The sequence below is a fragment of the Erigeron canadensis genome, chromosome 6, assembly GCF_010389155.1.
Source record: "Erigeron canadensis isolate Cc75 chromosome 6, C_canadensis_v1, whole genome shotgun sequence".
NCBI classification, from domain to species: Eukaryota; Viridiplantae; Streptophyta; class Magnoliopsida; order Asterales; family Asteraceae; genus Erigeron; species Erigeron canadensis.
In genome coordinates, this window is record NC_057766.1 from 5,293,997 (window position 1) to 5,319,419 (window position 25,423).

The window sequence follows — 25,423 nt, forward strand, 5'->3', positions numbered from 1 at the left end:
ATTAGTACAATTTATGAGTTTAAACACAAATGTATTTTTAAGTGTAACTAACAATGAAATAATGTGCTAATTAAAAGGTTGAATTTCAAGGGTGATGATTGGAACAATAATTGATTGAGTGGTCCTCTTTTGCTTTTGAATTAGTGCAGCGACAACAATAATTATATACAATTCTAACTATGTATAAATATAAAGTTTGATGATATTTTGGGCTTGATATTACTAAAAGAATCATAAAAACATACATTAGACATCTAGAAAAAAAAGTGACCATGCACATATATATTTTAAAAAAACACTTTTAATTAGACGTATTACGTATACAACGACGTTCTAATTAAGATGATGTTTTTTTTTTCCAATATGAAGAAATTAAACCTGATTTCGTACACCCGAGTTTATTATATTCGTGAAATCATATCAATAATGCCATGGACGCTTGAGAGTTCAATATCCATCGGGTTGAAGTTTGTGTGGAGTTAGAATCTTGGAAATGTTGGACCAATATTGCTAAAAATTCTCAAAATAGGAACTTTCATTGCCAGTGAACTAGAAAATGGATCAATACTGATAATATGTACAAACTACAGATACCAATATTGTAATTAACTCAAAATAAAAACATTGAGATTAACTCAAATTACCCCTTTGTTTTTTTCTTTTTGTGAGTGTAAATAAATTGGAAAAACCCCATCATCGCTGTCTTCTTAACCCCTTTCTTTCTTCTTCCTCAAATTATTTTTAACTTATTTCTCACTCTCAATCATCATCATCATCATCTTCATAGCAATCGGTATGTTATTTTATTTTTTTTTTAATTTACTTGTACGAAATTTATTCTTTACCCTATTATTTTACATTTATTTATATATTCTACTCAATTATTGAACTGCATTTCCGGTAACGGAATATATATTCAATCCCGCAAAATTAATTTCATTTGTATCATATTATGTGTGTTTCTGTATGTATATTATATATATATATATTATCATGTGTGATTGATTGTTTGATGTTTAACTTTGCATAGAGAGATAGATAGAGATGAATGGAAACAGTGAATTGGTTCAGCAGCTTCAAGCAACTATGCAAGCCATCGAGATGGCTTGTAGCTCTATTCAGGTTTTTTTCTTTTGCTTTTTTTACTTTTACTACAAGTATTCCGCATTTTTGTTGAGTGTTACTACAAGTATTCCGTAGTATCAATGTATTGTTTACTAATATAATATATAGGATAGAGATCAAATGAGAAGGTACCTTAAGGAGAGAAGGGTGAAAAGGTTCGTTTTTGATTTTTTTTTTTTAACTTGTTTTTTTGAACTTTTTTTCTTTTTTCACCTTTTTCATTCTCTCTTTAATTAACTTATTCCATATAAAAAATTTTAAAAATATTTTTTTCCAAAGGGCATAGCCCGTAAGCTATAGGCGAAGCCTCTCAGCTTATGGCGGAGCCATAATAGCCCGTTAGGTAGATCACCCCATCACCGATCACCCCCTATGACCTATCGCTCCCACCAGCTACCCCTTATTAATATCCTTAAGGGTGAAGCCCGTACCGTACCCTTACATGTATAACTCACTAACTCGGGTTAGAAATTTTTTATTTTGTAAAACTTTTTTATGGATTGATTTAATTAAAAAAAGAATGAAAAAAGTGAAAAAAAAGCTAAAAAAAAATAAAAAACGAACCTTCTCTCCCTTCTCACCTTAAGAACCTTCTCTCTGGATCTCTATCTTATATATATATATATCAGCTAGTAAATATCAGTATGGTTTACATTGGATAAAAAGTGGTTCATTGTGTTGTTGATGTGGCAACTTTTTCGGTGTGCACGGACTACACCATGTGCCCTTGGAGAGGGAGATGGGTCGCATCCTTATTGTGTAGGAGAGGGTTGTGTGGCGCATTGTTAATGGATCCCTTTAATCTTAAATGGGGGTGGGTAAGTTAAAGGGTCGTAGGTCTAGTGGTATTGGGGTGACTTATCAACTAAAACTATTTGTGTAATTATTAGGTAGTTGTAGATTGTAGTATTTGCCGTTTAATAAACTTGTCGGTGGGTAATGCTTTATGTAATAGTACAGAAGTATTGATACGTAGATGATATGGGCAGATGAAAAAGAGTGATGCATATACATAACTTACAACGATTTGATGATATGCATTTTATGTGCATCACTCTCTTTCTGTGTGTTAATTACCTCCCATTACCATATCATTCATGATAAATGCAAAATGATGTAACAATATATATATGGGTTTACTTGAGTTTTGTTCTCTACTCTTTCTATGGATTCTATGTAGCCGGTGGTAGATCCAAAAATTTGCATGTTTGGAACAATAATTTTCAGGACCTTATAGGTGCACTAATGATGTAGATCACTATATAAGCTGCCATGCTATGCTTGGCAAGTGTATAGCTGTCTTCTTAAGTACTTCTAGTATATAATGCATAAGTTCACAAAGTGGATCAATGAACCATCCCTTTTTACTTGATTGATTATAAACTTTAAACCCAGGTGACCGCTGTATATTCTACAGTAGGATTCCTACTAGATAGACGTGCTTCTTGATCCACGTTTATCTCATTTTTGTAGTAAGATTGTACATACTTTGTGTGAATGTTATTTATTTGGAGTCTCCACTAGGTGGAAGCATGCTTATACTGAAAATATTCTCTCGTTTTCAATCGTCTATATTATACAGATTAATGTAAATCCTGCGGCTGCTGAAGCAACTATTTTATCCCTATGCCAATCCCCTCGACCATACCAGGCATGTCAGTTTATTATTGGTAAGTGAAAGTTATAATTTAGTGTTACCTTATGTAACAAACTTTTTCAAATCTGAGCAAGGTGGGGCGTCTTTGAAAACAGTCTGACAAAAAGGAATCATTTTGCATATTTCTGTATTCTCTCACTTTTCAATTTATTATTTTGTTTTTCATTCTATAATACTGACAACTAATTTCAATTATTAAATTTTAAACTAAATAAAACTTTTGATAACCATATGTTATATATTCTTTTAAACCTATACCCATTACTAAACCCAATCATAAACTCAACACACCCTTAATGTTTTAGACATACTGATGTCATTGCACAAAAAAGGTGAGTGAAAGCGAAGCTTTATATGACTACTCAGTCTATTACTAAAAATGATACTCTTTTTGTTAACCAAAAGAAAACTTTAAAAGTTATACTATAAACAAACAATATCATATATTGTCCACCAACAACGGAATTCAACCTTCCCAGTAAAAGAAACTTCTTTTAGTGCCTGGTGCAGTTTGTTTAAGGGAATTGCTGGATAAATTTCAGATTCAAAAAGATGTCAAAAGGTATATGTTGTCAGAAAGTTTTAGATTCTAATTGGCTACCTACATTATAAATGTCAGTGAGATCAAAACAATTAAGAGAGCTTGCAATCACTATTGGTTAAATTATCAAAGAAGAGCCATCTTTTCCGAGTATTTTTTTCCTTCATATCATTAGTTTCTTCACTGTTTCCAGAAAATTCTCAAATGCCAAATGCAAGATTTCAGGCAGCCACCGCAATTCGAGCTGCAGCAATACGAGAATGGTCATTTCTTTCAGCTGATGAGAAAAAAAGCTTGATTGGGTACTTTTACTACTTTGCAGTCTCCGTCAGTATTCAATTTCAGTGTGACATGATATTAGTTGTCAAAGTTTACTTTCTTGGATTGTGTGTGTGTTTCTTTAGATTTGAGAATTTGAAAAGATTTTCTGCTGTTATATAAAAATAAAATGATGGGTGAAGATCCCTTGGACATTCAATGAATATAAGAATGATTTCGATGGCTTGAAATACGATAGCAATCGTTTAACGAACTCTACTAGTTTGACTTAATTGACTATGAATATTTAGAAAATACTAGATGTATTTTAATTAAACAACGAGAGTCTTCTGTTGAACATTTAACAACCTCATGCTACTTGCAGAGCCTCAAGGCTAACATTTTGATCTCCTCAAGTCTGCCAAGAGTTTTAAGAGTTTTAACTTATGTACCTTCTGGTGAAGATATGTTGGATTTTATACTTCATTTCACCCATTAAGATTTGAAAGTTTTATGACAAAGCCTATTATATGTAGGCCGTATTGTTCAAGTAAATTTATGAACTCTGTAATTTATATACTACTGAAGTAATTAATATTCTTACCTTCTGCAGTTTTTGCTTGTCCTACGTAATGAAGCATGCAACTTCACCTGAGGGATACGTTCTTTCAAAAATTTCATCTGTTGCGGCTCAATTGATGAAAAGGGGCTGGTAAGTTCTTTAAACAATTCTAGAATATCTATAATCTTGAGTAGGAGGTATATTTCAAAATGTTGGTTGACTTATTTCTTGTTTTTATTTCACATATTTTATTTCATTATGCATCGCGTAAGATATGCTAAACTCTTTTCTGGCCTGAGTGTAGGCTAGAATTTACTGCTGCAGAAAGAGATGGATTTTTCACAGAGGTAATTTTTGAAGTACATCCATATTTGTTTAATAACCTTATCAATCTTTACAATGCATTATTTTCAATAATGTCATGAAGTTTTCATATCAGGCACACCTTTCCTACATTATATGATTTTAAGAATATGATTATTCGATGTTGAGAATTCTGTTTTCCATAGTGATCATAATCACGTGTTTCTTGTTGCTTGATTTTTGCATACCTTCTTCAGATAAAACTGGCTATAATTGGTATCCATGGACTAGATGTGCAGTTCACTGGGATTAATTTTCTCGAGTCATTGGTATGTATTGCATGATGTTACCAAAAACCTCATTTGTTTCATGGTTTTAAATTTGTTGAAACTTGAAACGAATAAGTTGAGATACAAAATAATTGTATAGGTGTCCGAATTTTCTCCATCTACTTCTACTGCTCTGAGCCTTCCCAGGGAGTTCCATGAGCAATGTCGAAAGTCTCTTGAGCATGAATATCTGAAGGTCTTTCTTTGTTCTATTTAGCCATTCCTTCCAGTACTCATTATTAGAGGTGGCAAGATGTGCAGCTCTGGCAACCTTTGTATCTGTTGGAACGGGCAAGGTTGGGTTGATCTGCACTATTTGTTCTTCAGTTTTGAATAACTGGTGTGTTAATAAATGAATAACTAGTGTGTTAATAATGATTACGTAAATATTATAATTAATGAGGATATCCATTTGATCTTTTCCCCTTTAACTACATATCTTGATTTAGTTGGTATGTAAACAAAATCCAAATCTACCTGTTCATTAGCAAAAGGCTTGCGGTTGCCACCTCTACTCGTTATATAACGAGTCATTCTTAGATATAACTGAGCTAACTGTGAAGTGGGGGATGCCCGGGTTTTGACGTTTTCCGCTTCTATTATTTTTTAGAATTTCGTAAAACAGATGAAACTTTAAATGGAAAGAAGTTGGGAGGTGGTACAGGATTGGGGCCTAGAAAGTTCTGCTCTTTGCTTCTCACTTTCTGATTTTTTTGTTCTTAATATCACAGAATTTTTACTGTTGGGCTGTGGAGGCAGCACAAAGTGTCACAAATCAAATTACCAATTCTGATACAGCTGTCTTAGAAGCGAAAGTTTGTGCAACGGCTCTTCGTTTCATGCTTCAAGTTCTTAACTGGGACTTCAGTAACATTGGCAGGGCTGTGAAAAACAGCTTAGATGTTTTTTCATATGTTGCTAAAGAAGACAGTAACTCAGCTTATTCGCTTGTCCAGGTAATGATTCTTTTACTTCCAACCAGAGGTATTAAGATGGGTGGGGCGTGTCTTAATGGGTTGGGACAAAAGCAAGCTGGTTTGGTCTGACTGAAAAAGTTTTCCTTCAAATGTAGATATTATCTATGATTAAGTTAATGGTTTGAGTATGATTTAAATAACATTAATTTTTTAACAATATTTGAGAGCTTTCAACTTGTTTTACCAGTTCACTCTGTTTTCCTTTTGGCGGTTCTTATGTGACTAATTTGACCTGGTGAGTTTTAAGTTGACCCAAACCGACGCATTTATAGATTGGTCGAACAGTTGATTAAGACTTGATTGCATAAGTATTTTGATCTCTACATCCAACATTTTATTAAGATTTAATTGCTCAAATACTTTATTCTTCTGTTAAATTCCTATATTGTTATTGGAGTTTTATCATCCACAGAAAAAGTTTGAACTTTCACATATTAACACTTTGGTGTACATATATTTATTGGAAGAAGTGCCTGCATTTTATGTAGTTATACCGGCCTAAAATTAAATATCGGTGAAGGACTGATATTTTAGTATCGGTTATCACGGTGTTAGTGGTAATTTTAACATTATCAATATGTGTATATATATAATAATAATAATTCATCCTTGATTGAAATATCAAAAGTGAAGCTTAAAAGTGTCAATCTTTGATAGATTAGTGTTATTACTTGCAAATATTGGTGTATATGATGTTGTGTTTAAGTTTCGACCCAAAAAAACCCCTGGAAAACCGCTATCCCACCGATATTTGGACCGGTACGTTGATGATAGCGGTGGGATGTCGGTAAATATCATTGATATCGGTACGTTGACTAGGTCGAGCTCGACAGCTTGATAGGTCGAGCTTGATAGGTCGAGCTCGAGTGGAGCGGCTGAAGCTTGTCTGAACCGAAAAACCGAAAGAAAACACCTTAATCGTTGCTGAAACCTTAATCCCGAACCAAAAGAATATCTCTGTTGGCTCTGATACCAATTGAAAGTCCCTTTGCCACCGGATCACACGAGATTAAGTATCTAATGTATAAGTGCGGAAATTCTTATACGCTAGCAATCAACAATAAGAACACGAATATGAAAATGAATATAAACTTGAACCGTATATTAATTCAGTAAATGTAATTACAAGTAAAATACCAAGTTCGAAAACACAAATACGAAAATACAAGTGACTAGTAGATTTACCTTAAGCATAAGGTTTAATCTCTATTTATACTAAAACTTAATGGACTTAGACGGACCTCGAATTTCATGGACCGAGCCCAACTCGAGCTTGACTAGGTCGAGCTCGACCAAGTCAACGTGTTGACCAATTCTAGCTTGGCCAGGTCGAGCTCGACCAAGTCAACGTGTTGACCAATTCGAGGTTGACTTTATTATACGCGAAACCTTAACGTTTATTACAAGTACATATTCAATAGACTCAAGACAAACTTCTATAATGATGTTGTCACCTGGAAATGCACCAACAGACTCCCCTTTGACATCAGCATTTAGAAGTTTTCATCGGTCTTCACTTGTAATACATGGAGATAGTAACAGAAATGCTCAGTCAAGCACTCCTTGACTATTTCTATCAATTATGACAATCATTAGTTAAAAAATCTGCAATCAACAAATTTTCGTTAACTAATAATATCATGTTTTCTTTTGGTAAGACTTGATCTTTATGCGCTGCACACTGATCTTCAAACTGCAAAATCTCTGTATCCTTATGACATTTAATAAATCCAATACTCAGATTGTAATTCTCCCCCTGAACAATACCAAATTAAGCTCCAAGCAATATTATCATGCCAAACATCATCACTTCAAAGTAATACAGACATCATTGCCTCCTCATGCAATTCGGATATCATCACTCCAGACATTATGCAAAATAACATCGCTCAATTTATTTTGATCTTCAAGCTTAACCGACATATGATAAAGAAGTTGAATCTCCAACAATCAGCATCGAATTTAATCAGCTCTCACAACGATAAGAAATTCTGTAACTTGAATTTTAGTTATGCAGTACTCACAAGATCCATGTCTTCAATCAATAGTGTCTGACTTTGTCTTGTATCTTCATGAATCCACCAATCACCTGAAGTCTTTTATATCAAATCTCCCCCTCAAGGTAAGCATCTCCAAAATACGTAGAGAACCACTTAATCTGCAACCTCTTCACTAGTCACCGGATTAATCATCTCTACATCATTGGCATTAAATAAAGGTTTGATTTTTAATTACTCGGCTACAAATGATTAACTTTATCACAAAAGCTTTTCGACAAAATCCCAAACACATGTTAAGCAAAGATCATGAACAGTTTACTCGAATTTTCAATCACGGTCTTCAATCTTCAATCTTCATCTCTTCATCTGAATCACCTAATCTTTAATCAGGCACCTTTGATCCAAAAACTAGGTCGGACATATGTCACACAGATTCAAAACCAAAAAGATACCATGACTAAACCCTGTCGAAACACCATGATCTTCATTGCTACGAACATCCAAGAATTTTGCATAGAAAACATGGAAGCTTTAAATTTTTATCCCCCCTTTTTTTCTTCAAAATTCTTAAAACAACCTATATGTTTGTTTTTTGTTACAACAATTCTCCCATTCTCATCTTAATCCCATAGTTGTTCACATATGCAATCTAGAGATAATACAATAGCTCATTGCCATAACAACATGGTGACACAATTGTTCACATATACAATCAAGAGATAACCCAGTAGCTCCTTGTCAGAACAACTTTTTTGGCCTGGTCTTAAATTCCCTCTAAGATTTCTCAGAATCTTCTATAAAGGATAGAACTCTAGCCGTTATTGATTCGAGTTGTCTAAATTTGGAACCTAAAGTTGATCAAGTTTTCAAGTCTAATGCTTTATTACAGAAATCGAACCAAAACTCAAAGAGTTTACAAGTTCAATATTCCAACAAGCTTAGGCCAAGACTAAATCAAAATTACAAGTTCTTGACAATTCGAAAAGTGATAAATTAGAATCCAAAGTTGATCAAGTTTACAAGTCCAAAACTCGATTAACAGATATCAAACCAAAACTCAAAAGAGTTTACAAGTTCAATACTCAGACAAGTTTAGAACCTAAACATAATCATGATTGCCAATTCTAAAAAGACTCACTTCGAGCTCAAAATCTGATTATATAGTCGAACAAGAAATATCGGAACTTAGTTACTCGAGCCCGAATAGGTCGAGCTGGGATAGGTCGAGCTCCAGATGTGGTCGAGGTCGAGCTCCAGATCTTAGGGAGGTTGAGCTCGAGCTTGGTCGAGGTCGAGCTTGGGTTGTGGTCGAGGTTGAGGTTCACTTTTGGTCGAGGTTGAGCTTGTGTGGTCGAGGTCGACCCTATCTGGTCGAGTTCAAGTGATGTTTCCATAACCATTGGAAAGTAGACTCATTTACGAATTCGTGGCTACTTGAATCGTCAAAAACGGAGTTACGGTTTGAAAGTTATGGCCAAAACAAAATCAGCACATTTTGGTCGAGCTAGGGAAGGTCGAGCTCGAGTGGTCGAGCTCGAGTGGTCGAGCTCTAGAATAGGTCGAGCTCCAGACTAGGTCGAGCTTCGGAAGAGGTCGAGCTTCGGAAGAGGTCGAGCTTCGGAAGAGGTCGAGCTCCAGAAGAGGTCGAGCTCCAGACTAAGTCGAGCTTTGGAAGAGACCGAGCTCCAAACTAGGTCGAGCTTGACTAGGTCGAGCTTCAGACTAGGTCGAGCTCGACAACTTGATAGGTCGAGCTCGAGTGGAGCGGCTGAAGCTTGTCTGAACCGAAAAACCGAAAGAAAACACCTTAATCGTTGCTGAAACCTTAATCCCGAACCAAAAGAATATCTCCGTTGGCTCTAATACCAATTGAAAGTCCCTTTGCCACCGGATCACACGAGATTAAGTATCTAATGTATAAGTGCGAAAATTCTTATACGCTAGCAATCAACAATAAGAACACGAATATGAAAATGAATATAAACTTGAACCGTATATTACTTTAGTAAATGCAATTACAAGTAAAATACCAAGTTCGAAAACACAAATACAAAAATACAAGTGACTAGTAGATTCACCTTAAACATAAGGTTTAATCTCTATTTATACTAAAACTTAATGGACTTGACGGACCTTGAATTTCATGGACCGAGCCCAACTCGAGCTTGTCTAGGTCGAGCTCGACCAAGTCAACGTGTTGACCAATTCGAGCTTGACCAGGTCGAGCTCGACCAAGTCAACGTGTTGACCAATTCGAGGTTGACTTTATTATACGCGAAAACTTAACGTTTATTACAAGTACATATTTAATAGACTCAAGACAAACTTCTATAATGATGTTGTCACCCGAAAATGCACCAACATAGGTTTTCAATTAGGTAACATCTTGGGGGTGGCCAGGGAAAGGGTAGGGAAACTGCCACAGGGATACCTGTTACGATCCCACATCGGCCAAGTATGGGATTAGTTGGTGGTTTATAAGCCTAGGTGTCCCCTCTTCCTTTGAGCTAGCTTTTGGAAGTGAGTTTTACACCTAGCTTATGGGATGATGCGAGCCTATTATGGGATGGGTTCGTATCAATACCCCAGTTTGGCCGCATACATGCTAGTCATGTTAGTCAAAGATTTGCCTTCCTCAACTACCTGAACAAGGAGAACATCATCCTTTTACCTTTTACATGAGTTAAGTTTTGAAAATGATGTGTGCATGTTAGAAAATGTTAGCTGCGTATAGGTGCACCTTACAATTCTGTTTTCATAATTCATATAAATGTTGGTTTTATATTATCCGTGTCTATGTAAATGTGTTTTAATCTTTTTTCACAATTCAATGATATGATTGAAACTGTTCCTTTTTTGTCCTACAAGGTAAACTCAGTTTCATTTGAGAAACACCAAAAACTTGAAAATAAAACAAAACATTTCAATCATGTAATTATCTTCTAATTCAATGTGATTAGACGTTATCCGGGCCCTTCATTTTTTATCCAAAGGCTCAGATTTGTTGCTTTGTTCTTATGTGTTTTGTGGTGCTCATTGGACCTGCTGCTATATATGTATACATAATTATGTATATGTTTTTGTGAGTGTGTGTAGTTAATACAGTTTTGAACTATTCTTACTGAAAGTCTATAGCTAAAGCTGTTTTATTATCGAAAGGATGGGACTATCATCCTTACATATTAATTTTGGAGGTTTTGTTGGAATGGATGGTGAAAAAGGGTAATTTACTTTTTCATTTATAAGAAATAGCAAAAGCTCATTATTTTAGTCTCTTCTAATTTGTGTGATACTTTATTTATATTAGTTTTATAAAACAACATATGATTACCTCTATATTTCTTAAGTATTATGTCTTTGACCTGACTTGGTTATTTTTAGATAACAATCCTTCGATCATACTATTTATTTCTATAAACAGCCCCTCTAAATTAAAATGAAACATGCACAAACAATTTATTCCTCCATCTTTAGTGAAATAAAACACCAATATTTGCACATCAACTATTTAATTTTGAAAGTCTTTAGTTGTCAATGTTAAAATATAAATCTTCTTGATTTTCTTTTACAATTATTGTGATTGTATATGATCAAACTAACCTACTTTTATAACTTGACACGAAGAAACACATAAGAGTGAAATATGTATAGTAGTTTTTTTCAACGTAATGCGCAGGCTTATGCAACCTCGTTTCAATCACTTTAAGTTATCTTTAACATTCAATTCAATGGTTTGTATGCCAATCTTGAAAATTCAGCGATGATAATGAAATTCATTTGAAGTATATATGGCATTTAATTTAATTAACTTCTTGAAAATAGGAGTACTTACTATCCTTCGTGTGAAAGTTGAGTTCAGTCTGTGTTTCTTATTTTCTTTTGTCAGTTACTACCATGTCCCTTATATCATCACAATTGTTGACTAATTGATTAAGGTTCTGACTAGTCTTTTGCTTTCTTGGTTTTGATGAAGTCATCTGGTTTTCCTGTTTTATTTAGTTTTGACGAATTGATTAAGGATCTGACCAGTTTGTTTTGTTTTTTGAAGCCTGGCGCGTTATGGCGTGATGTTTTGATCACAAGTGGTCACATAGGATGGCTTTTGAGGTTGTATGGTGCACTGAGAGATAAATTTTCATGTAAGGGCTATTGGATTGATTGTCCTCTTGCAGTTTCTGCTCGAAAACTCATAATACAGTTTTGCTCACTCACTGGAACTGTATTTCCATCTGGTAATCATCCCTTCTTTTAATTACGTGGAAGAAGTTGCTCATGTTGGCTTCTATTATTTTTCTGGACTTATCTTGTTTAGGGGTTTTCTTTAAATGGTTTCATTTAAGTTTTTCTTCCTTCAATTATAGATGCTGGTGTTTCACAAGGGAAGCATCTTCTGCAAATGATATCTGGAATCGTACAGTGGGTTCATCCTCCTGATGTTATAGCAAATGCAATTAACAACGGAAGAAGTGAGAGGTATGATAGAGGTCGCAAACTGGGTGAGTAGGGCAGGTTGGCTACTAGGAAAAAGGGATAATCTTTTGATATGGATCAAACGGGCAGCTTGGGTTTGGTCCCTGGATTACTTTTTTCTCATAAAAGCGTTAAATCTTGCTTATAAATACCTGGTGTACCAAAAACGATTACAAAACCTATAATATTTCAATATATATATATTTTGTTAGATTATAACTCGAATCTATGCATAGGTAAGTGGGTTGAAAGTGCCACCCTTGTATATCAATGGAAGTTATACTGTCACTGATATTCTGTTCAATGTTTTGCTACATAAATCTTTTTTGGTTCAGTGAGCTGCTTGATGGCTGCCGCGGACTGTTATCCATTTCTGCTGTTACCAACCCAGTTAGTTTTGATGACCTCTTGAAACACATAAGGTTGGTAAAATGTGTTACCTAATTGTAGTTACACTTTACACCAGTAGCACTATAATGGATCAATAAATTTTTATTAAAGTCTACAAATATTAATTTTTTTTGAACCTGTTTGATGTTCAGGCCTTTTGGCACACTCAGTCTGTTATCTGCCTTAATGTGTGAAGTTATCAAAGATCTTATGACCAAAGATTTGGAAGAAGAGCCATGGAGCTGGGTTGCACGTGATATATTACTAGATACGTGGACAACCCTCCTAACGGTATTAATTAATCATTTAAAATTATAGAGTTTTATTGTATAAAGCTCACTACAACAAGTTGTGCACGACTTGCATGGTCGCTTTATAATAGGTATGGCTGCTTTGCTTTAATTTTCTACCTATGTTTTATAGGAAACAAACAGTTCTGGCGTGAATTCATTGCTTCCACTTGAAGGAATAAATGCTTCTGCCAATCTTTTTGCCCTGATTGTTGAATCAGAACTAAAGGGTAAGCTTGGATTCTCCAGTATGTTTACTTTATGTTTATTCCAATTATTCATCGAAGTTGATATATTGCAAATCATACAGCTGCATCAGCCAGTGAAGAGAGAGAAGATTACTTTCAAGCCTCAGTATCCGGTAATCTACTTCTACTTGTCCTATATCTTGATTTGAGGTGGCAACTTTTGACCCTAGGTTAATCAATAGATTTGGTTTATGTTTTATCACTGATGAGTCATATGGTTTAATGTAAAACTTTATCTTAAAAGGGGAATCGGGTCTAACTGGTTGTAAGTCATCTAAAATGTATTTATATACATAAAACCTTCAAAATTGTTATGCGTTTTTTTCTAATCACATTCAGCACCTTATTTATATATCTTTTTAGGAAATTAGAAAAGAAAAGGGTTGAAAATGTGTCCACAGGTCGGCACAACCTGACCGGACTATAAAATGCTCAAGTTGAATGTTATCCACTCTGCCTCACCTGCCATTATTGCCATCCTAACCTTGAGTTGACCTTTTCAGTGCCTCTATTGTCTTTGTATAAGGCACTTTCTTACGCTAGTGTTTTGTATGTAGCTATGGACGAGAGATTGAGTTCTTATGCTCTTATTGCGCGAGCTGCTATTAACGTAACAATCCCTTTTCTGACTGGACTTTTCTCTGAGCGCTTTGCAAGGCTTCACCAGGTACAAAAGCTACACAGAATCTGATAACAAATAGTACATGCATCTATTAGTTCGATATACTGTTATTTAACTATTTATAAATAAAAGTATGATACGAAAGCTCTGGGGTCTGGGATTGTCACTTCTGGTCACCTTTGTAGCATCACAATTTCTCTGTAAGTTTGGAAATATACATTTGCGATTGTCCCACCGTGTGCAATCATTAGTAATTACATCCCTATAACTGGTCTCGTATTGCATGTATACATACCAGGCGTAATAGCTTAATAGACTGCAATCACTGCATCAACCGTAATGCCTTTCAAAAAAACAAATAAACATGGAATAGAACAGTCATGTACCATTTTCATTTTTTTCTGATACAAGTTCAACAGATTCCATTATTCTAGAATTTAAATTAAGATATATTGTTAACTGCACTCACATATTAGTTAAAAAAACAGATGTTGGGCAGATAATGGTGTTGGTCTTGTTGTCTGCTGTTACAAGCATACTATGTAAATTCTGTTGCATTTCGGAAAGAATGATTGGTATATAGTAGGTCAGTATCATAACACAAAGCATAAACAAATTGAGTACATGATAGACTTATCTACTAAAATAGAATAGATCTAATGTAGATGTTTAGGATTTGAATTCGTTTGTTGCCACATTGATGTGTTGTCTTTTATGCGATGATATATGCACTTTTCAGGGAAATGGGATAAGTGATCCAACTACAACACTGGAAGAACTTTATTCGCTTTTGTTGATAATTGGCCATGTAATAGCAGATGAAGGAGAAGGAGAAACACCCTTGGTAATAGGTCTTTCACTAGCTTTTATTTATTTATCCGTAGAGCATTTTATTATGAAATTTTTTATGGTATGTATTTCCTGCTTTTAGATACCAATGGCTATAGAAACACGTTTTCCAGAGTACGTGGAAACAGACAAGCATCCAGTAGTTGTACTTTCTGGGTTAGTTTCTCTTTTTCCGCCTGTGTTTTAGATCGATATATTGTGTTCATAGATCTATGTTATATTAGTTTCTTTGTTTAAGTAAAAAACTAAAAAATGCTATCTCTTTTCTTTTGTATGTGTTATTTGGGAACCATGATATCAATATGATTAGAAATCTGTTTTTTTGTAGGTCTGTAATAAAGTTTGCAGAGCAGAGTTTAGATCCTCGTATGCGAGCAGCTTTCTTCAGCCCTCGGCTTATGGAGGTGTTATTTGATATGCTAAAGTTGCTAATGAAAATACTTCGTTTTATGCTTCTATCTGTTCATTAATATCATTTTTCTTTTTGCTGGTATAGGCAATTATATGGTTTCTTTCTCGATGGTCGGGTACATACTTGATGACAACTGGAGAAATGCAAAGTAATAGGAACTTCGTAAATGAGGGTATGCTGCTTCAGATGCAGCACTCCAGAAAAGCCTTGCTTAGTTTCTCCGCAGAATATACTCATGGAAAGACCTTGCTTGACATTATTGTTCGCATAGCATTGACAACACTCATTTCATATCCAGGAGAAAAGGATTTGCAGGTACCAATGCATATCTTTACAAATACACATCCATTATATATTTGCATTCATGCATGTGTACACATACATTTCTATATGCACATATGCATACACATATAAATATCTATATGTATACACATATTATACAGGCTACACAAACCTACATATTCATAGATACACTTCATGTATGTATACGCATAGATGTAATATATGCACATCTACATCTACATATCTTAGTAGGTAGTGCATATATGTATCACATAGAATTATGTGTCTAGATATATAGACATAAGCGTGAACCTACATACATATGTGGGTATACGTGCATAAGAATCTTGGGAATACTTTTAAGTTTCATATATAAACTTTGTTGAGAACTACAGTGATTTTCAATCTGATGTTGACAGATAAGGCCGGTTTGTAATCTGTGTGTGACAGGCCCTTACATGTTACCAATTGCTTGGTGGAGTTGTTCGTAGGAAAAATATATGTGCACACCTTGTCACCTTGGTGAGTGTCTTTTCTTTAATTAAATTTCCACTTTGTCATTTTTTATTGGAGATTTGTGTTAAATTACCAATTCTGTAATTTTGCCCTCTGCATTTTAAGAATCTCATTGCTATAGCGGTAGCTTGTCTAAGAATATCTATATCTGTAGTGTAAATATATCTATTATACTTCTTCAATATACATTTAACGTGCTAGCCTCCAAACTTCTTTTAAATTAATATTATTTTCATTTCTTACTCCATCACAACCGCTCATCTTCCTAACACCCCAAAACTTGTAATCTCAACTACTTAATTTTTTTTAATCCCTTTATAACTTTAAATCTAAACAATTTATTTCATTCAAATATTAAATTAACTAATACTTTTAGCCCTATTATTCATTTTACATTACCATTAATAACTCTAATCATATAAGTACAAAGAGTCACAATGCGAAATGAGACACCACCACCACCATTCATTGCCGACGACGAAGTGTTCGGTGATGCTGCATCTTGGTTACATGCTATTTTAACTGTAGCTCGTAAACACTTGGTTTTTTTTTTATCAGCTATTGTTATCCTTGAGTGGATATTATTGTGATAAGAACAAAAGAAAAGCAAGGAACTTGTTGAGTTTTAATATTGGCTTCTCATTGGCTATTTGTTTGACATTATATATTTTAAACCAATAAATCAGAACGTCATATTAGCTTGTTAATTAGTTAATGAAGATGGATACTTTATTCTGCTGCAGGACTCGTGGCGTGAGCTAGCGCATTGCTTTGCCAACAATAGAGAGCTGTTCTCATTAAATGCTAGCCACCAAGTACCGTTTCCATATTATCTCAACCATTTGTTTCATTGATGGTGCACATTTGATATTAGGTTGGGTAACGGGCTAAGATGTGCAACCTGCAACAAGGAACGGTTTGGCTTGACCCAAAAAACATGTTTTCGTAAATTTTTTAATTTTTTTTAAATAGTGAGTACTCTAATTATGCTTAGAAAATTTCTATTATATTAATCATAGTTTATCTATCAAATAGAATGATTCAAGATGTTTTATGCACTGAAACTGCATTTTCGGAGACTTCGACCCATTAGACTCATTTGACCCCTTTTTTTATAGGCTTTTCATATTACCTGTTTGACACTTTAGTCCATTGTGCACATAAATAACCCAGATCGCCTCATTCATAAATAAATGGGTTGAATTTGCCACCTCTATTTATGTGTATTCTGAGCCTAATGAGTGGTACTAATACTTGCTTAATTATCTGTGTCGTTCACCTACATAAGTGCAGCGTTCTCTTGCTCAGACTCTGGTTCTTTCAGCTGCTGGCATAAAAGACCCAGTGGAAAGAAATCAGTAAGATATTTTGGATATATTTTTTCCTGACATAATTTCCTTTGATCCTCACCCAAATAATCTGAAGATCTTGAATTTTTCAGATACATAAGGGATCTTACCAGTCATATGACTGGTCATCTAAATGACATATCTGGCAAGAATGATATCAAGAGTATCTGTCAGCAGCCAGATGTACTTCTCGTGGTAAGTATTAAGGGCACGTTTGGTAGAGAGAAATTTAGAGAAATGAAATGGATAGAGAAATGAAATGGAGAAATGAAATTGACTGAGAAAGTCAGTAAATTCCTTTGTTTGGTAATAACAGAGAATTTGATCTGAGAAATCAACAGATTTCATTTCTTGTGTTTGGTAAAAAATTAGAGAAATGTAAATATAAAATTACCATTAAAACAAAATGAGGACCATTACTAATACTAAGAGCCATAAGCAACAAAAATATATTACACAAAATTTTCAATATTTGGCTGATGATAAGGAATATGTAACGACGATATATACGTCATTAATTACTAGTTTATAACAATTATTGATGTTTGAGCAGCTCTCACGCAGACACTCATTTAATTTTCTTTTCAAATTGTTGATAACTAAAAATCAATTGAGATCCAATTATAGACACAAAACAAACTTAATACGATATTTAAGGTGATGATATTTTACCTGCAAATTAGAGTAGGAGATTTAATTGAAAGAGAAAAGGGGGCTAGGGTTTGGAGCCCTGTTCAACTGGAAAAGAAAAAGGGGTAAAGTTTGGAGTCCTTTTTTAATTTTGTCTGAAATGTGAGATGCACGTGAATTTGGGTTAAATGTCCATGTTTCTATACCAAATTTTAGGAGAAATTATATCACCAGTGTTTTTTTAGGTTGTGTTGAAAAGATGGAGAAATGCATTTCTTCACTAAAAGAGGGGAAATGTTGTTACATACAAAACCATTTCTCAATAAATCAAATTCTCCTTCTATTCAATTCTTAAGTCTAATCAAACACATGAAAACAAATCATTTCCATTTCTCTAACTCCAACCCTCTCAACCAAACATGCCCTAAATATGTAGTCATTTAATTAAGGTTAAAAAAGCTTCCTGTAGAATTTCGTTTGCTAATTTATGGATTTTCTGTAGGTTACTTGCTTATTGGAGCGGCTTCGAGGTGCTTCCTGTGCTTCAGAGCCACGGACTCAAAAGGCAATATATGAGATGGGATTTTCAGTGATGCAGCCAATTCTTAAATTTCTTGAGGTTTACAAAGATGAGGTATTATCTATTGTTCTTGACATTAACCAGTACTAGAAGTTTTTTTATTTTTAAATCATCATTATGACACGAGGTTACATCTGATCACCACCTTATGATTGAGTTTATCTGTTTTTTTTTTTATCCCTTTAATTATATATTTGATTATGTGATTAGGCCAAATCATACGTGCTGTTGACAGCACCTATCTTTGGCACTGCAAAGTGTAAGTTTTTTCAAAAGTTATACATTTTTACCCCATCAATTTACATATTTATATACTTCAAAACAACTTATTCCTTTATTCCCTTCATTTGCACCTCGCTGCACCAAGGTTTTGTGCAGCCAACAGCAGGGATCGTTTTCCTGTATGATTAATGTTATTTTTGTTTGGGAAGGTTAGCTTCATCAATATACTGCATGAGTCGTGTTTTGAACTTTCAACGGATGGAAGTGACTTCTAAGGGGTTGGGATGTAAGATAAAAGAGATGCTTATGACCATTGTCTAAATTTATTAGTCATAGATTATCAATATCACATTTTTAAGGCGTGTTTAAGATAATGCTTCATAATGGGTATCCCGCTATTATATGTAATTATTTTTCATCTTATATATAACATTTACCGCTGTAATCCTCTTTACCCTCCAAATAAAGGATTGCTTTGTCAAATTTATCAATGACTAACTATTCATTGCTTATAGCTCTCTCTTCCCTAGTATGATATATCTATATATCTATATATATATATATGAACTTTGTTCATTTGAGTCTTAAATTTTCTTTGGAAACTAGGGGACAAATCTTGGCCATTGGATTATCCCCTCAAAAATAAATCCCAACCCTTGATATCCCTCCCCTTCCCTGTCGTCTCCTTCCCCCCAACACACACACATACACACACACACACTCACAATCTGCCTCTCTCTCTCTCTCCCCGCTTTTCCGGCGACGGGATCTTGAACCACCGCCATCTCCACCTTTACCTCTGACCGGCGACAGCGACCAACTCCTCGTTTTTCTCCGGCAATACAACCGTTGGAAAAAGCAACAAACTTCGCCGGAAAACTTCAGATGCCGATATATCCTTCGTTCCTTCGAATTAGAATATCACACTTCTACCAAAACACTCACAATCACACCGCGAACAAACCCTGACCAGAAATTAATCCGATCTATACTCGCCGGAAAACTTGAAAAACTCACCGGAAAAATTAAAAACATTATAGCTCTGTTGCTTCTTCGAATTAATGCATGAAACTTGTACCAAAACACTCAGAAACATATTCCGCACAAACCCTATCCAATAAACACTGTTTTTGAGCTCGTCGGAAAAATCAGTGTCACCGGAAAATCAGAATCCACCATCTCTTGGATCGCCGCCGGAGTAACCAATCAAGCTTGATTGGCTTGACCAATCAAATATGATTGGACAATGTCGCTGGAGTAATTCGCCGGAGTAACCAATCAAGCTTGATTGGCTTGACCAATCAAATATGATTGGACAATGTCGCCAAAGTAATCCGCCGAAGTAACCAATCAAGCTTGATTGGCTAGACCAATCAAATATGATTGCACAGTCGCCGGAGTAATTCACCGGAGTAACCAATCATGTTTGATGGGATTTTGATGATGGTTGATCCAAGGGCTGAGATTAGTCCCTTGGTTTCCATCATTTTTAAAGGATCCATATGAATCCAACCCATATATATATATATAGGGTAACTTTCCGCTGAGAATAACTTTAAAATAAGAACAGTAAGAACAGGGGATAAAATAGTAATTTTAACTATGTCATGGAAGTTTTTAGTTTTTTAAAATTTATTCGTAACTGCTTTTAATGAATTGCACGTTCAATATGGATAAGAATTCAACATTTACAATTTTTGAATCCATATCCAGAATGTTGAATCTTTGACCAAACATAGCATACTATTATTTGTAACTTTTTATTTTATTTAATTCAAAGTTTATTATAAAAAAATATATGGATGTACAAACCAAATGTTTATGCATCCTGGAAAAAAGTTCATCCAAACAAAACGCATCCAATAGATATGTATATATAGTGCATCCAATTGATGTACATGTATGATTTATAATAGAATATGAGCATACGGATGAAATAATTTCATTTTATATAGTGCATCCAATAGATATGTATATATAGTGCATCCAATTAATGAAAAATGGATGAATTTATTTTTTTTAAGATACAATATAAGCATGCGGATGAAATAATTTGATTTTATAGATCCAGGATGCACAAAATAACTATAAAATGTTTAAATTAACACAACAGGATGCACAATTAACCCAACTTTCAGGATGCACAATTTAACACAACTCTAAGATGCAATATTAAAACAACTCCAAGATGCATAAAAAAATAAGATACGTAATGTGATATTAAAAAGGGGAAGAAATCAAGAAAATAAAAGCAGACCGACGCTTTGTAAATCTCATGATATGCAAACAAAAGTAAAATATATATTTGATTTCAGTTAGCAACTTTGAGATGTGGATGAACAAAAAAGTAAAAAATGCATCCAATTTTACTAATACATGCTTCGGTCAAAAAACTATAAAACGAATGTAGTAATGTTTCCATGTTTATGTGTCATGAGGAATTAAATGGAAAAAAGTGATTTTCATTAGTTGGACAGGATAATGACGACCGTATAGAAAGTTAGAAACCGTAATTTTTATTTCCAAGTTTGCCCTTTTGAATAGATTTTTAAATGAAAAAATCTATTAAATTTATTAACCGTTGGATTATGCAATAGATGGCCCAAATCTGTTCTCATTTATTCTTATTTTAATTTACTTCTCATTAGAATGTCTCCCTATATATATATATATATATATATATATTATATACTGATTCTAGAATATGTTTAGTCTACAGTTGTGTATCTGTTACTTAAGGTTGTCGTTGACTGGGTGGAGGGTCAAATCATCTATCTGGAGCCTCATGAGACTGCCATGGTTATTGAATTTTGTATGCATCTGCTTCAGCTTTACTCTTCCCAAAACATTGGCAAGGTATCAAATTTATGTGTCTCATAGCGTAGTCTTGTTAGCATAGAATATAGCATCTAGAGGTGGCAAGTTTGGCTGGGCCGGCTGGGTTTGATTAAGGTTTAAAATAGGTAGCTTTTAATGGTCGAAATGGGAAGGGTTTTACTCAAAACACTTCCTCCAATTCTTCTAATATTTTGGAAGCACAATTTTATTTCAATAATAGTTTATCTTCTTAAAATAATGATTTATAGAATTATGCTTAGAAATACTTTAAATGAATTTCATACTATTCGTCTTATTTGCATTTAAGCTAATTTTGTTAGTTTTCTACGTTTACTTGCTAGAGGTAAAACTTAACCTGAATCAACCCACCAAGTAAATGGTTCAGTTTCTTCATCATTGCATTACATAGTTTCTGAAATCCTTTTAGCAACAAGTTGTGAGTGTTGGTTTTGAAAATAGTTTTTGATAGAAGACCATAAAGGTTTCCCACACATTTTTTACATCATTTGTCGTTTTGTCTAACTTCGTGACAACTTCATCTTTCAGATATCTGTAAGCGCTTCAAGCAGTTTACAAAGTGAAGCAAATGCTGAAAAATACAGGGACTTACGTGCTCTGCTGCAGTTGCTTCAAAAACTATGCACAAAAGATATGGTAATTATCTGAGATATCTTGGATTCTTATGTATAAAATCTTAATGAACAGTCAATGATGTTGAAATATCCAGGTTGATGTTTCATTAGCTACAAGTGAGGACCAGCAGACAAGCATTTCTCAGGTATAATACGACATTCACATTGTTTATTATATGCATGAAGGCAGTATGTTGATGCCTATTGTACTTGTGCACAGGTTTGCTTACTACTTTAGGTTTCTTAATGACCTTGAATTACCAAAACACCCATGATATAACAGATGGATTCTCTTATCATCATGGTATTGTTGCACTATATAACTAAATCCCTATGTTTGGTCTTTTGTGCAGGTTATATATGTTGGTGTTCACATTGTTAGCCCTCTGATAACAATAGAAATGCTCAAGTATCCTAAGCTTTGTTATGATGTAAGCTTTCAAGTTAGTTATCCCATAAATAGATATACATTCTCCTTTCCGATTCTAATTAATATTTTTCTTATTATCTTTTACGGGAGTAGCACTTTGCTCTGCTGTCACATATGCTGGAAGTTTATCCAGAAATGATTCCTAAACTAAACCATGAAGCCTTCAGTCAAATTTCAGGAACTCTTGATTTCGGTCTCCATAACCAGGTAAATAATACTCCATTTGAACTGATGGTAACTGTCCAAAGCTGCTCATTTATACTAATTGTTATATGCGCTGCTAATGAACAAAAGGAAGATACTGATAGTTAGATTTATATTTGTGTTGTCTGGGGTGTTAAGATCTTGACATATTTTACTTATGAAGGGTCGATTTTAGCTATGTATTAGTTCGAACAGGTTAACTTAATAAAAGAGCTGTAAAGGAAAACCTTTTCTATTGGTCTGGTCAAAAGTAATGCATAACACCTTAAAATTTATTTATTTTTTATCTAAAACATATATTATTTTAGATATAATATAGATTTTGTAATCATATGTGAGACGCAGAATACCTTAAGAAAAAAATTACAATTTTTTGAGGAAAAAGGTGTTTCGGGAAACCGTTTCTACCCGTGCTAACAATGATATGTTTTTGGATGATATATGATAGGATGTAGAAATAGTTGGCATGTGCTTGAGATCTTTGAGAGCTCTTGCATTCCACCATTACAAGGAAAGAGGTGCTGGTAGGGATGGTTTAGGTCAACATGCGACCAGTTATATGGACGCTGATGGAAATTTTCAGGATGGCATTCTTAGTAGATTTTTGCGATCACTTCTGCAACTAATCCTCTTTGAGGACTACAGGTAAGAAGAAACCATGTGGTTCCAATCTCTGTTCTATTAAATACTCAGTGTAAGCATATTTTGGAGTAGTGAAGTACAGAGGGTAATATTAGTCACACTCTCTGGTTCCAATCTATTGTATTATTTGAAATGATATATAACATTTTGATACAAATACATGGTTCTAATTTAATATATTATTTGAAATTTTATCATATTGATCAAATAAGATGCCAATGTATATTTGTTTATTATTTTTGGACTTTAGAATTTCTAGTTAAGTTGAACTGTCCAACCCATTTTGACCCGCACCAAGAAAGAGACCTGAACCCTTATTGGAGTTGTCCAACCCAGCCAATTATCCACCTCTAGCTAGCAGTATCAAGTATATGGCCTTGTTTTTAGCGACATCTGTGTAAACAAGGTCCATTTTTCTATCTCATTATCATATGATGAAACTTTATTTGTGTGAGTTGCAGCATGGATCTTGTAGGGGCTGCCGCTGATGCTCTTTTTCCGTTAATCCTTTGTGACCATGACCTCTACCAGGTATATATTGTTTCTAGCATTCTAACTTTGAACTACAGAACCTCTTGTTGATTCTGTTGCATTTTTTTTTTATATATTTTTTTGTTTGTTTCTATCTACTTTTGGGTGTTTGGAAGAGGGTGACCAGTTTTTATCACTCTTTAGGATCAATGGTCATAGGCTGGAATTCTAGATAATTCTTGTCAATGCTTTTTTGAACACACTTTGTATGGATCCGATGGGTTATTTTGGCCAAAGGTGTTACATATTAGTCTATAGTTGGTGTTACTTATTATCAATATGTCGATTTGGATTAACTGTCCTCTCAAATAGGCCAAGTACTCAAGTATATAAATCAAGATAATTATCTGATAAAAGTAGATTAATCCAGTTTTGATTGTTTTGCAACGATATTAAAACACTAACACACTGAGTAGTTGCATTAAAAAAACTAAATATGAAATGCTCCTGGTCCACCCAAAAACAGACCTACCTGTTTCAACCTGTATCAATTATCAAAACATACCCTGACTTGTTATCCAATTTGCTCGGTCCACCCTCCCTTTATGGCTTTATCAGATACCACGACACAGTTTCTTATAATTTTTTATTCATTAAAGAGTGAGTCTTGGACAAAGTGGAATGGTTCTAACTTCTTGGCTCTGATTTGTACAGAGATTAGGGAATGAATTGGTTGAAAGGCAACCTAATTCAGTATTGAAAACAAGGATGACGAATGCGCTGCACTCACTGACAACCTCAGATGATCTCTCTCCATCTGCTGATCGCTCCAACATGAGAAAATTCAGGAAGAATCTAAACCAATTCCTTGTTGACGTTCGTGGTTTTCTACGCATAATTTGATGATAGCTCATACTGATGGAACTTTTATCCAATCATATTTTTGTCACCATCAATGGCACCCAATATGCCCTTACAGAAACATGAACTCTTCGAGAAATTTGTGATGAACATGTAGCACTTGGTCACACTCACACACAACATTATTAGCTGGCCTTTTTTCTCCTGTTCTTTTGTATAGTCAAGTCTACTACAGGTGAGAAGGTTTACGAGTGGCATTAGATATATTGAGCTTTGACAACTTTCCAAATGAGTAAGTTGCAGGAATAATAGATTAATTACTCCATAGTTGGGTGTATTGTTGGTTTGGTAATTAAAATATATTGAGAAAAGCAATATGAAGAAGAGTTGTGACTGTTTGGTTTCTTGTTTATTTTTCGGCTACGATTGCAATTTGCAACTCTTCGGTTCTTGTTAAATGGACCACTTATTGTCGAGTAATTCTAAAGATGATCTGTGAGTAAATGGAGTTGTTTTTTTTTTTTTTTCAAGTTACCCGGAATATTTCTGTAACTGTTGTTTAACCCTACTCTTGCAACCTCAAGATGTTATCTTTTGTGATAAACAAATGGACCACTAGACTACCTTGTTCTTTAGAGTGACAATTAAGTGTTTTATCATGTAAGTACTTGCCACCTCATTCATAACTAAGATTCTGGTTTATTAGTGTGATCTGCTTTTGACGTTACCCTTT

At 34.3% G+C, this 25,423-nt stretch overlaps 1 protein-coding gene across 4 annotated transcripts; it reads left to right on the forward strand.

Annotated features, from left to right (window-relative positions):
• Nucleotides 1-679: 679 nt before the first annotated feature.
• On the forward strand, nt 680-25,209 carry LOC122603984 (exportin-4). Of its 4 annotated transcripts, XM_043776857.1 has the most exons (33): nt 680-793; nt 1,031-1,122; nt 2,708-2,795; nt 3,517-3,625; nt 4,195-4,293; nt 4,448-4,490; nt 4,704-4,775; nt 4,876-4,971; nt 5,507-5,731; nt 11,801-11,984; nt 12,114-12,225; nt 12,558-12,644; nt 12,765-12,903; nt 13,036-13,132; nt 13,213-13,263; nt 13,708-13,817; nt 14,512-14,616; nt 14,704-14,777; nt 14,950-15,025; nt 15,118-15,348; nt 15,766-15,837; nt 16,575-16,646; nt 17,125-17,189; nt 17,273-17,375; nt 18,313-18,444; nt 21,325-21,468; nt 21,997-22,104; nt 22,178-22,228; nt 22,436-22,513; nt 22,606-22,719; nt 23,165-23,361; nt 23,820-23,889; nt 24,544-25,209. In XM_043776857.1, the coding sequence occupies exons 2-33, from the start codon at nt 1,045-1,047 to the stop codon at nt 24,730-24,732; spliced, it is 3,471 nt and encodes a 1,156-aa protein (XP_043632792.1). In that variant the 5' UTR covers nt 680-793; nt 1,031-1,044; the 3' UTR covers nt 24,733-25,209. The 4 variants fall into 4 exon arrangements, with proteins under 4 accessions (XP_043632792.1, XP_043632793.1, XP_043632794.1 ...); XM_043776858.1 differs by lacking the exons at nt 21,325-21,468; nt 21,997-22,104; nt 22,178-22,228; ... (3 more) ...; nt 23,820-23,889; nt 24,544-25,209 and adding an exon at nt 18,822-19,019; XM_043776859.1 differs by lacking the exons at nt 21,325-21,468; nt 21,997-22,104; nt 22,178-22,228; ... (3 more) ...; nt 23,820-23,889; nt 24,544-25,209 and adding an exon at nt 18,827-19,019.
• Nucleotides 25,210-25,423: the final 214 nt, after the last annotated feature.

Bases quoted from the DNA above. Each gene is read 5' to 3' on its own strand.
- LOC122603984 (XM_043776857.1), top strand. From the start codon at position 1,045: ATGAATGGAAACAGTGAATTGGTTCAGCAGCTTCAAGCAACTATGCAA. The intron at 4,491-4,703 runs GTAATTTTTGAA...TACCTTCTTCAG, and splicing joins GAGATGGATTTTTCACAGAG to ATAAAACTGGCTATAATTGG. The intron at 4,972-5,506 runs GTCTTTCTTTGT...TTAATATCACAG, and splicing joins TTGAGCATGAATATCTGAAG to AATTTTTACTGTTGGGCTGT.